General features: G+C 39.0%; 1 protein-coding gene across 2 annotated transcripts in view; it reads right to left on the bottom strand.

Moving 5' to 3' along the window:
* Positions 1-978: 978 nt before the first annotated feature.
* ZSWIM6 (zinc finger SWIM-type containing 6) overlaps positions 979-12,937 on the bottom strand; it is a 203,128-nt gene continuing 191,169 nt past the window's right edge. For both annotated transcript variants that reach the window (XM_047858433.1, XM_047858443.1), the window contains exons 10-14: positions 11,937-12,072; positions 8,630-8,787; positions 7,858-8,021; positions 6,052-6,133; positions 979-4,245 (exon numbers count right to left, since the gene is read on the bottom strand). In XM_047858433.1, the coding sequence (XP_047714389.1) occupies positions 3,383-4,245; positions 6,052-6,133; positions 7,858-8,021; positions 8,630-8,787; positions 11,937-12,072 (1,403 nt within the window). In that variant the 3' untranslated portion in view covers positions 979-3,382. The remainder of the gene's footprint in view (positions 4,246-6,051; positions 6,134-7,857; positions 8,022-8,629; positions 8,788-11,936; positions 12,073-12,937) is intronic.

The following is a 12,937-nucleotide window of genomic DNA, read 5'->3' as shown; positions in this document are numbered from 1 at the left end:
GGATGAATCTAGAGGGTATTACGTTAAGCGAAATAAATCAGAGAGACAATTACCACATGATTGCACTTATATGTGTATTTATTTTTTTTAATTTTTTAAAATTTAATTTTAGAAAGAGAGGGAGAGGGGCAGAGAAAGAGACAGAGAGAGAGAGAGAGAGAGAGAGAGAGAGAGAGAGAGAGAGAAAGAGAGAGAGGAGAATCCTAAGCAGGCTCCACGCTCAGCACGGAGCCTCACACGGGGCTCAAATCCACGACCCCGGGACCATGACTGAAGCTGAAATGGAGAGTCAGACGCTCAACTGACTGAACCATTCAGGCACCCCACTTATATGTGGAATTTAAAATCAAAACAAACTCATAAATACAGAGAACAAACAGTGGGGGGGGGGGCAAAATAGGTGAAGGGGATTAAGAGCTACTAACTTCCAGTTATAAAATAAGTCACAGAGATAAAAGTACAACACAGGGAATATAGTCACTAATGTTATAACAAAATTGTGTGTTGACAGATGATAACTACATTTATCATTGAGTATGTATAGAATTGTTGAAATGCTATGTTGTACACCTGAAACTAATATAACATTATATGCCAACTGTAATTCGATAATAAATAGTTTTTAAAAAGAAAGAAAATCCGTCACATGTTACCACATGGATGGATCTGGAGTATGTTATACTACAGAAATAAGTGAAATAAGCAAAACACAAAGAACAAATACTGTATAATTGCACTTACATGAGGTTTCTAAAGTAATCAAGTTCACAGAAAGTAGAATGGTGGTTATACAGGGTCTGGGGTAAGGGAGAAAAAGGGCTGCTATTGTTTAATGGATACGAAATTGTTTAATGGGTATAAAATTTAGTCTGTAAGATGAGGAAGGTCTAGAGATAATGCACAACAACGTCAATATACTAACACTACCAAAATGTACACTTTAAAAAAAATGATTAACATGGTATATTTGTGATGTGGTTTTACCACACACACACACACACACACACACACACACACACACACACATATACAATCTAACTGCACCATTTTGCTATAATCTCTGAGGGAGATGAGGTGGGACAAATGTTTATATTGCATATGCAGCATTCACTCCCTATAATGCAATTTCCTTTTAAACCACACACACAGAAAACCTCTCACAAACTCAGCATTTATTAAATATAGCAAGTCCTGAACATATTATAGTTTATTAATTAGGGAGAATGACCAAACGTACAGACTGAGGAAAAATCAGCTATTCTGTCTCATATTTTATCTTTGTAATTATATGATTCATGTCAGTCTTCTCCACTAAGTAGACAGTAAGCTCCAGCGTGCAATTTTGTTCACCACCGTATCTCCAGGGCCCAGAAAATAGTACAGAAATATTTACTGGATGAATGAACATAGTATTAAACACTTGGAGATGTGGTAATATCCTGGTCTATAATCACCAAATTCAAGCGTAATACGAGATATACCATAAAGGAGGCAGAATCAACTTTCAAAAAACTAATTTTAATCAAAACAAAAATTGTTGATCATTAACAAGTTTATAAAACAGTGATTTAGTTACATAAATAAATTGATATCAGTGTATCAAATCTTAATTACTTTCAACTTCATGAGCATGTTTACATGGGTGATGAAGTACAACCTTTTTTTTTTTCTTTTTACCTATTATAATAAATAAAATGGAGCGCATGAAATAGTTCTTCTAAACAAAAATACCTACAAACATACCTCTAGCATGTTCTCTAATGAAGGGAACAGGAGACACTGGACAACTTTTGCACCAAAACATAAAAATTGCTTTAAAAAGCACAAGGTTACAGAACCATCAGCTAAAGTAAAGACACTATACTGTAACCAAAGTTGGTATTTAATAATATAATGAACAGTTTGGTAGTTAGATCTCCAGTTTGGTTATTTTAAAGCATTAAGACAAGGCAAGATAGAAGGCTGCTTTTGTTTTGAGTAATTCTAGAGAAAATAAAATATATTTAAAAAAAAAAAGAAAGAAAACTGAAAAGTAGAACAGTCATACCTACACAACTTTCTGTCCTGCACAAAGTCAAAATACCTATGCAGAATAGATATATAATATATATAATGTTATTTGTGCACAAAGGTTAGCTTATTATTAGCTCACTGCAAAGGCGTTGTATCATATGTCAATTGTTTTGGAAAACATTTTGCGTTTCGTGTCAAAAGGATATTTCTTTTAAGTTTCCTAGGCTAGGAGGCACGAACCCCAGTTCCGGCATACTGTATATTCTTAATGCTAAGGCTTGCTGCTCTGGCTGTGTATTTTGTTGTCCCTCTTTATTCTAGTGCCTGTTACAAGCATGTGTGGTGTAGTGGTTGTTGGTGGTGGTGTGTTTGTGTCTGGTGTCTGTGTGTATACATATATATATGTATACATAAACTGTATAAATATATATACATATATCATTTCTCCCAATAGATCGCAGTCCAACCATGCAATCCAAAAGGTGGCTCTGCATAGATGCCCAGCATGAAGTTCACCGCCTGAGCCAACCCTGAAGCAAGGCGCACTCTTTTAGTCCTTCTGATAGGTTTTCTCTCAGTTTTTTTGTTTTTGTTTAAAACCAAGCTACTGCAGCTTCAAGTATTTTGCATTACATAGAATATTTTTTATAAATTAGTTCATGTTATATTTTCAATATTCAGACATATACTATAATATATATACAGTACAATAAATGCTCTCATTCTTTTTTTAATTTTTTTTTTTGATAAATCCCTGAGAATGTATGTTGACAGTCGCTAAGTTTCCACATGCACAAGCATCGTGTGCCATGCTTCCGGACGAACAGCACTGCAAAGCCACGTGGGTCAGCCTTTTAACTATTAGTATTTCATTTTGTTGGTTTGTTTAAATATGCTGAAAATGTAAAGATGAGTTACAAAGGAGTAAAGCTGAATCCATTCGAGGTACTTATCACAGGATGGAGGTGTTCTGTTTGGTTTTTAAAGCCATTTCAATTATTTTTTTTTTTTTGAGGCTGTGAACGTATACAGAAAACAGGAGAGCTATGTGGACTTTCGCCACTTGACAACATATACTCAGTGTAAACCAAACCTTTTTAACCTCTCTCTCATACAAAACCAAAAGAAAAAAATTAAAAATTATAATAAAATAAAAGGAAAGGAAAAAAAAGTAAGAAAAAGGGAAAAAAATTAAAAAACACACAAACTTTCACAACATGACAATTTAGTCTGCAAACGCAATATAACTATACACATATAATACCGGTGTGGCTCTGTTCTTTAAGTTAAAAAGGGTACAAAGGCAGGCTCAAGTAAAAACAAACCATCCCTCCCTTCCCACCCCCCACCCCCATTCATACAAGTTCTATCAACCAAACCTCTCCCGAACCAACATCATCAGTTTCTTTTTGCCTTTGTAGATTTGTTTCAGGTTGTCGATAAACTGTGTAAACTGAATGTGTCCATCGTGCGCCATTAAGAAGGTCTCTCGGGCCTTGCTGAGGAACTCTATAAACTCACTATAGTGCCGAGGACTGATGTGCGTGAGTCTTGAGTGCGTCGTGTTGATGTAGGCCCCAATTGTGGCATCCAAGAGCTGCCTCAAGGGGGCTTTGTCCAGTGACATGAGCTTACCAGAGTTCCTCCTTCCGTGAAGTCCCACCATGCCAGGAGTGGTCAGAGTGCATCTGCGCAAAATGTCTGACAGTACCGTTGCACACTTGACACTCTTGACCACCAGAGGTATTATAGCTGCAAGCTCATTTTTACCAAGGGAGTGGCTGAGCGCACAGGCCCACAAAACGTCATTAATGGCAGGGTGTGTATCCTGATTGTAGCTCAGGTTGAGATGGGTCATGGCCAGGGTGGCCAGCTTGTAGGCCCTCATGGGGTACCCGCGGTGCTCCATGTACCGTGCTATTGTAAAGAGCTGGGTGTAGCTCATGCCGGTCGTAGCAGCGTCTAGAACAATTTGGTACGCCGTCTCAAAAGCTATGTGATCCTTTTCGCACAGGGTCAGCGCAGAGAGGGCACAGTTTTGAGGGTCCTTCATGGCACACTGCAATGCAAGTGTCCGGGCACTGCTGGCCAGCTTTTCCTGCTGGTGGCAGTCCAGATGGAGGCGAACGATGGTGCTGTTGGACATCACGGTGGTTGCAACTATACTTGTGGCCTCAGTGGGAGTAAAGAGCGTAAACCAGCTCTGCATGATGCTGTCCAGGGCATAGACACCTTCAAGGAACACAGAGAAGCCCTATTACTGACGAGGAGGCTGCACAGAGGTCTTGCCTTATTTCCACCTAACAATCAATGTTTACATGGTTAACCATCACAGGACATGACCTAGGTCACGAAATCCTGGAAGGTAATGTGCCTGGACGCAACCTTTTAGAATAAGGTTATGACAGATTATTATTCAGTGAAATACCTAAAAGAAACATGAATTTCCCATAATAAACTTCCTCGGTAGCTGGTATGCACTGCACTGCTTGCCATTTCAGAAAATGGCTTATTGCTAATGAGTTCTAGTTCACTGGGGCCTCCTGTCAGTTATCCACCACAGAATCTGAGTCAGAAAAAAATGACCACTCTCACCAAAAAAGAAAGTTTTTATGGAGGATGTATGTTTGTATATAGTTTAAAGTACACACAATACAAAATGATTAAGACACACAAAGAAGCAGAAAACTATGACCCGTCATCAAGAGAAAAAAGTCAACAGAAGCAGACCTACAGGTGACTCAGATGTTGGAATGTCTGACAAGATCTTTATAACATAACCGTTTTAAGGGCAGAGACCCAATGTGGCTGAGCCATAAGAAAATCTTAACTGCAAGTGATATGAAGACAAGGTACTAAAACTCAAAAGAGAATTAGGTATATGCCTTGGTGCAGGTACAGAAGTTGTATTAGCAGTTCTCCAACCGGTATTACTTTTGTAATGCTGCACTAAAGCATCACCTCAACAATCTAATGATACAATTTTTATACTGAGACCAACTTCCTTTTTTCCAAAGTAACAAACCATTAAGATTAATAAAAGAAAAAACCAAGAAGAATGATTTTACAATATCTAAAAACTCAGGTGGCAGTGTCCTCTCAGCAAGAGGGGTATATACCCTTTTCTGATGCAAACAGGAAAACAATTTAACCAACACTCATTTAAAGCAGCCACCATTTTGTTTGTTGACATTCCTACTGGAAATCTAATTTTCTTTAGTACTGATTTACCGCAACAGAGGGGAAACAGTTGGTTGATGGTCTCACAAATTGCAGATTATGGGCAACCAGGAGGATCTTCTTATAGGTTTCACATACCCGAAAGCTCACCTAACCCACACTGTCATTTATCTGTTGGATATGATGACATATGCCCTCATGATAAAGAAAAATCTCAGCACACCTAGATAACTTTATATTATTTTAATTAAAATGGATCTAACCACTAACCCACAGTCTCAAGTTAGTTTCAAATGTGGTTTCCAACCTACCAAGGACTCACTCTGCAACTCTTTCATATAAAACTATAAACCTGATAATGATCTCACAGTTCATGAATTCCAGCCCCACATCGGGCTGTGCTGGCAGCATGGAACCTGCTTGGGATTCTCTCTCTCTCTCTCTCTCTCTCTCTCTCTCTCTCTCTCTCTGCCCTTCCCCTGCTCACTCTTTAGCTCGCTCAAAATAAATACAAATTAAAACTTAAAGAAACAACCATAGGCCTGATTATCACAAAAAGTTACTAAAAGCACCTTAAGAATGACAGAAATGAACAAAAAGTATTTACTCAGTGACTTATTCAATTTTAAACAGGAGTATGAAGCCTCACAAATGTGATAGTTGAGACGAGGAACAGTACAACTAAAGGCTGGAGGCAGGGGTTGGAGGAAAGGAAGACCCTGTGGGTTGCTAGAAGGAACAAGGAGCCTTCGAGAAATCCAGGTAAAAGAGGGAAAACATTCTTGTATTTATAAATGATGAGTTAAATCCAACCAGGAGGCACTGGGGAAAGTTTCTCCTTCTCCAGAGTTTACCTACCCACTTCAGTAGCACACGTCACCAACCACCTCACCATCTCCCGCCGTCGCCAATTTAAGGTGGACAGTGTCATTCGCATAACCTATAAACACAGGATAACAAAATATTTCAGAAGATGACCCTAAGTCAATGGAAAAAGGAAATAATTCATCCCAAGGTATAAACTACTAGGAGTATTCCCTATGACCAGGAAGATGGAGAGCCATATTTAGAGCAAAGTTCTGCACATCAATTTAGATTCGACCATGGCTTCCCTAGCTGGCCTTGACCTTGCCTAGGAAGCAGGGGGCCCACATTCTACTCCAAATCGGCCGACTGATCAGATGCGGCATCCTGGGCCAGTTGCTCAATTATCACTTTTCTCATCTGCAAAACCAGAGCGCTGGACTGCAGGATTAAGCACAGTCCATGCCCTCACCTCCTCCACAGCTTTAACATATTCTCTGATTCTAGATTTCTGAGGCTCTTCATGAACTAATTCTGACTAGGACCTCTCAATGGACAAACAGGTATTTTAAAATAATCATTTTAGTTACTCCTTCAAAATCTGGTTGTTCTTTTTTCTGGTGATCAAGACGATATGCCTAGGTCTACGGAAAGAAATCATTTTTTGGCATCATTAGTTATCTGATTTTGTTTTTTACTTTCTAATAAGATCCTAAAATAAGTTGATCCACCTCTTCCTACTTCCCCCACCCTTTAAGATTTAGAACATCTGGGGAATGACATGCCTAAAGCCTTAGAAAGGCATTGTGGGACTTCTTCTTGGGTCCTAGAAAGAATAAGGCAGGGGTTAAGTTCTAAGTGATCTGCCAGATTTATCCAAAAAAACCTGCCAGAATTCCAAATAACCAGAAAGCTTGTGTTAATGGTACTTTCTGCATCATTCCTTAAAGAGGCAAATGATAACAAAAGTAAGCCACAGAGCACAAATTTATTTTTAAAAAGAAACTTCTAAAATGTCATTGTATAGCAGCAATCCTCTCTACCCTCTACTTGGACACTACTATATAGGGTGAGTACATTTTCCTGTAATCTAAGTCTTTAAACTTTATTAACCATCATGAGGAGACTCCATAACTAAAAATCTACATTAATCATCTGATCAGGACATTCTATTCCCCATACTTAAGGTAATTATGTAATTATTTCTTTCAATGCTTTTAATGGTATATATGGTATATATTTTAATGGAGAGATTTCCTGAGACAGATCAAAGTTTAAACTTTTCAGTTCCTGGTTTATATAGGAATTTTTTTTAGAAACTATAAGGAAGCAAACATCCATTTGTATGACTAAGAAAGCCTGCCAGAATACTGGAACTGGACCCTGGCCCAATCATTCCTCCTTTACCTAATTTTCTCAAGGTTATAAAAAGGAGCTAGAACTGCCCATCTATAATGAAAATGCAAACATCAATAAAAATTCATACTTCCTCTAAAAATTTAACCCCACAACTGATTCTTTATTATACACGATAGTTCTATTTAAGTCTCTTACTAGCAACAATCTCCTCTATTCATTAAAGGACAAACAGCGGTGCTAAGGCCATAATTCAGAAAATGACCTTTGTTATTGAAGGACACATACAGGGTTTCTTAAAGTACAGTCCCTGCACCTCAGGCAGCAGTCTGGTTCAGCTGGCAATGAGCATAGCTCTGAAATACAGTGCTCTTCTAAAGTCTAACCATTTTGAGCATTGAAGAGTCATTTGCCTGCACTAAAATATCCAAACAGAAACAACCCTAAGATGATGCCTTTATTTAGCAGTTCGTGGTGCCCCAGGAAAGACCACCAGTCATGTACCTGCAGGCCCAGCTCCAGAGACACTTTCAAAAGAGTGATGTCTGGCAAACTGTCCATGAGAGTTGCTATTTTAAATGCATCTTGGGCAAGCTTGAAGATGTGGGATGAGGAGTGAATGTTTTTCTGGATGGATTCTAATACTGTTTCCAGCCTCCGAACGTCGCCTGCAACGAACATGGGAAAACCAAACCACAGCAAAACAAAACAAACAAATCATACAACCACATACATATACACACACACAAGAGGGAGGGAAAAAAGGAAACAAAACAAAACATAAAGCGCAAGTTAATTTACCTGAAATGTTCACATATGGCACAGATGTCACTACAACTAAGTGTTCCAGAGTTACATGCCTATGAATCTCCGCTTCACAAAGATACACGGAGACACATCCTCGGTAACAAAGGCACAAAATTAACCGGAATGAACATGAGATAGTAAAAAACCCTCCTTAGTTCCTACTTACATATTTTTGGTGAATATTTCAGGGAGAAAAAAAAATACGTCACCTAACATTTTAATCTGCTTCTGAACCTGAACCACATTTACATGGCATGACACTAAACCTAAACTCTGTCAGCACCGAGTTTAATGATGCAATTAAAAGAGGAAAACGTCAGGTTCAAGTGAGTAGCACTTGTTTTACCTTATAAGCTAATGTCCTTACAACCAGATATTAGCATCACTACTGAGAACTGGATGGAATACATGACCGTTTAAATAAAAAAGGCAAACTATTTAATCATGAAGTCTCAGGACAATCCAATACCTTTGGCTGCAGTTAGCATGGTGGATGCCAGCTCACACTGCTGGGATTCTATGTGGCTTAGAGTGAACCAACGAGGATATCGGTTGGGAACAACTGACGCAATATGGTGTGGGCGGGTGAGGTCTCCAGTTGGAGCAGTAGATTCCAATACTAGTAACCTGTAATGAGAAGACAAGGCAGTTGGCTCCCAGTTATTCCTGGTCCATCACCTTGGCCACAGGGTCTGGTCAGAAAGCAGATGAATGGGTAGATGCTGGGAGAAACTGCTCAGGTCCTTGGTGCAAGAAGAGCTGGTACAGCTACACTCTGCTATCTGGATGCCAAAGTCACCTTGTTAATTGCTCATTACCCAAACTTAAGAGATTTCTTTTCCTTAGCATCATTCAAAAAATTGCAATTATTCAAGGAAATTAAGATACATAGCAATGAAGAGATCTGAAACACAAGGCTCGATGTTTACCTACTTTAAAATTTTTGAATCTTATCACTCATTAAAAAAATAAAAATCAACAGAAACTGATAGTCAGGTGAACATTTAAGACTGAGCTTGCAACGGTCAGGGATCAGTGGATAGCTGAAATGGATAAGCTAACTCATTAAAACACAACATAAGAGGGGAAGTTAGACAAAAAATAAACTCATGCTTCCTGCAGAATTAGTTCCTTATTACTTCAGGAATTTGTAGTTAGAATATGTTCTATCAATCCTATCAGAGATGATGAATGCAAATGATCCAAGTATTTGTCCTTTGACAGTCTTGCATAAATTCAGTGAGATCTCTATTTCAATCAATCTATGTTTGACTGAGAATATGTTGACAAATAAAGAACAATTATTGGAAAACAAAGCACGTGCTTAGCAATCTCTTCCAGATAGAAGTACCAAAGAGATAAGCAGAGTAGCTACAACTGCAATTATTCCTTTACAATCATCAAAACGCTGACCTTAATTCAGGTATACCAGTGTTAGAGACTATGGAATAAAAGCTGAAGACCAAAGGGTGTGAGGCTGGCCTTGGGGCCTCACCCAAGAGCAGTTACTGCTCTGCTAAGCCAAATGCCTCACTTTCATTTCCTTTTATCTAGGGACAAAGAGATGTGAGCATTAAAGAGTGGCAAGGTAAGCTATTAAGTAAGAAGAATTTTGGTGGAGTTGCTATTTAACTTTTCAAAAAACCTAGAATGCCCCTGTGTTCACAGGCAGATCTTTCCAGAGTTGCTGTAGAGGAAACTGGTCAATATGCTAAAAGGATGAGAAAATGAGTGCTAAAAACACCCTTTTCCCGCTCTCCCACCCTTCTCTCACTTCCACAAGGACGAAGAAGCAAGTAAGCTACAGGTCTCTTTTCTTTCCTGTTGCCCTGGCTGCCTTGAGGGGCTCTATCTAGTAGGTCACACTACCTCCCTTCCACAGCAGTCTTTTAGCAGGACTAGTGGCAAGTAGAAGAAAAGGTTGGAAAACAATCCCCCAGGGCCCTACTAATATCCCCCATAAACAAACTGCCTTGGCAGCAACCAAGGACAAACATCAGTGAGTTTCTGAGTGTTACAAAGCAAGCCTTTCTACCTGACAGATACCTTCCCATAAGCTAGAATCACAGAGAAACCTTTTATTTTACCCCTCAACTTTACAGTGGTCCTAGCAATCATATAACATTAGCATTCTTCCATTTCAAACAGGAGCAAAATTCTTAAGATTTATGGAAGCATAGAGCTAAGCATCTGTCTTCATCTGACAACTTCTATTTCAGCTTCCAAAAATGGGAATAAAAACTTACAAAACTGTGCCCTAAAATAGACCAAGGGGTATAAAGTAATTTGGTGGGGGGATTTCTGCTTATGTTAGTTATTAATTGATCTGGGGACATTTTAAAAATTAGATAAGAGAAAACTCAACAAGGTTTCTCTGACAGGTTAAACAGATTTCATGGCGCCAAGGAAAGAATACCAAGTTAAAAGACGTCAGACTCAATACACATGGGCACACAGGTAGGTACACACACACACACACATGCACACTCACTGCATAAAAAAAGAGGCCTCCTGAAAGATGTAAGCTGCCCTCACACAGGCAAGAATTTCTTTTGAATCCACTACAATGTTTCCGGACACAGAAACTTTGATGAAAAGATTCTACGGGACCAAACTACTCCCCAGCACCTCAAACTCTTAGGCGTGTGTGTACATGGTCTGTCTTTCTTTGGTGACTATAACTAAGTCTAATCTGCACTTTAAGACAGGAATGTTTTAATTATTTAAAAAGGAAAAATCTCATATTTTAAGAAAAGGAGATCTGCCTTTCAGGTCCTTAACGTTTAACAGGCAACAGTTAAGATTAAAAAATATAATCTTGAATTCATTAAAAAATACTCACCTAGACAAATTCATGGTAAAAAATATTTGATGAACAGACTTTAAAAAGTAAAGTGAAGGGGCACCTGAGCGACTCAGCCAGTCGAGCATCCGACTCTTGATTTTGGCTCGGTTCATGATTCCAGGGTCGTGGAATCCAGCCCTGTGCTGGGCTCCGTGCTGAGTGTGGAGTCTGCTTGGGATTCTCATTCTCTCTCTCTCCCTTTGCCCCTCCACCCCCGTTACCCCTCTTGTGCACTCTCTCTAAAAAAATTTTTAAGAATAAATAAAAAGGAAAGTGAAAATAGGAAGGTCAGTGGCAGAGAACAACATAATCTAATTATCATTCATGAAAGAGAGGGCTGGGGAGGAGATGGAAATAGTCAGACTGAGGAGAGCAGGTCCTGGAAAATGCCTAATAGTGCTGCCTTCAACCCTAGTCACCAGGCCTCATCCTCCCTTAAGCTCCAGGTGAGCACAAAGGGGTTTCAGCGATACTACGGCCTTCCTGCACTATTGATGCAGCAGGTGTGAAGGGCTCCCTCAGTTATTACATTCAGTCAAGTAAACTTATTATTTACCACTGTTTCAAAATCTAATATTTTCAAAACAATTAACTAATTAGGAAGGTTTCAACTGTTGCTCCCTTGTGATTAAACTTGGCCTAAAATTGTTCTTTAATTCCCAAATTCTAGCTTCAAGAAAAGTAAGAAAAAGCCACCATGAGCACAAGTATGACAGCAGTCTAGGAGACAATTCTTCCTTTACTGTAAAATAAGAAGCCAAACAAACCAACAAACAGACCACCACTACAACAATCCAAGAAGCATAAATAGTTTCTTTAGCTTTGCTGCTGCCTACAAGAGATATGAATGAATGAGAAGTCAGTTAACAGCCATTTTTTTCCCAGTGGGGAATTTGGATTGCCTCTGCCCGACTGGGCTGTGAATACGTACCGCATTGCTCTCAGTGCAATTTTGTATGCCAATTCAGCATCATGAGGTAGGAGAGAGGTGAAGAGATACTTGGCAAATGTGTGCATTGGAACGCTCTCCCGATGGATTATTTCGCCTAAACCACTATATGGTCCGGCTGTGGGAAGAGAGCATACACATTTTACATTCCTAAAAAAGGAACTAAGACTTCTTGTAAAGTATATTTTTAAAAATTTTTATGTAACGTTATGACATATACAAGCTATTCTAGTTAAGAATGTAACCAAAGTGACATAGTAGAAAGAAATACAATTCTTAGTCAAAAATGATTCCACAGGGTGTAGTATCCAGTATCCAATCACTTCAGGAACAGTCCCCAACTAACTGTACCATAGCGAAAATGAGAATCACAGAACTAAGGGGCAGAGCTTTTTCATACCATAACTGCTTCAGAGAAAGAAACCCCCTGAAGCATAAAATCTCACTGAATTCAAGAGACATCCTTTCTCACTGTGTGACATCTGAGCATCCAGATTTGCAAACGCACAGACGACTGTGCAGCTTAACTGTGGAACCTACCCCCGGACCCCATCGGTCTTGTGGGCACGGACAAGTCAGGTTTCCAGAAAAGAGTGCTTCGCCTCAAGGGAGGACTCTTAAACCACAAATCCCAATGCAAAGACTTTAAACACAGTTGCTTCTAATAAGCAGAAATAGGTATTAATTCTCGGAAAGTGATTAATAATAAAAGAATAGTTAGTAATCCATTTGATACTCACCACAGGCAAAAGAAAAAAAAAATTAAAGTAACTGGAAATCTACTACTTTGAGGGCTCCAAAAGACCAATTTCAAAAGTAAAATTACGTTTAAGCTGTCAAAACTCATTTCTTAGTAGGTTATGACAGGCATGGTGACAGAACTAACTTCCCTTGTGAGCTCTCTGAACGCTGCCCTAAGAAAGGCAATACCAAATTTTAAAATAAATTTTGAAAGGAAACCACAGTGGTTAGTTCAACTACTT

Source organism: Prionailurus viverrinus, chromosome A1 (genome assembly GCF_022837055.1).
Source record: "Prionailurus viverrinus isolate Anna chromosome A1, UM_Priviv_1.0, whole genome shotgun sequence".
NCBI classification, from domain to species: Eukaryota; Metazoa; Chordata; class Mammalia; order Carnivora; family Felidae; genus Prionailurus; species Prionailurus viverrinus.
The sequence above is the reverse complement of the archived record's forward strand: the minus strand, read 5'-3'. Positions and strand labels throughout refer to the sequence as shown.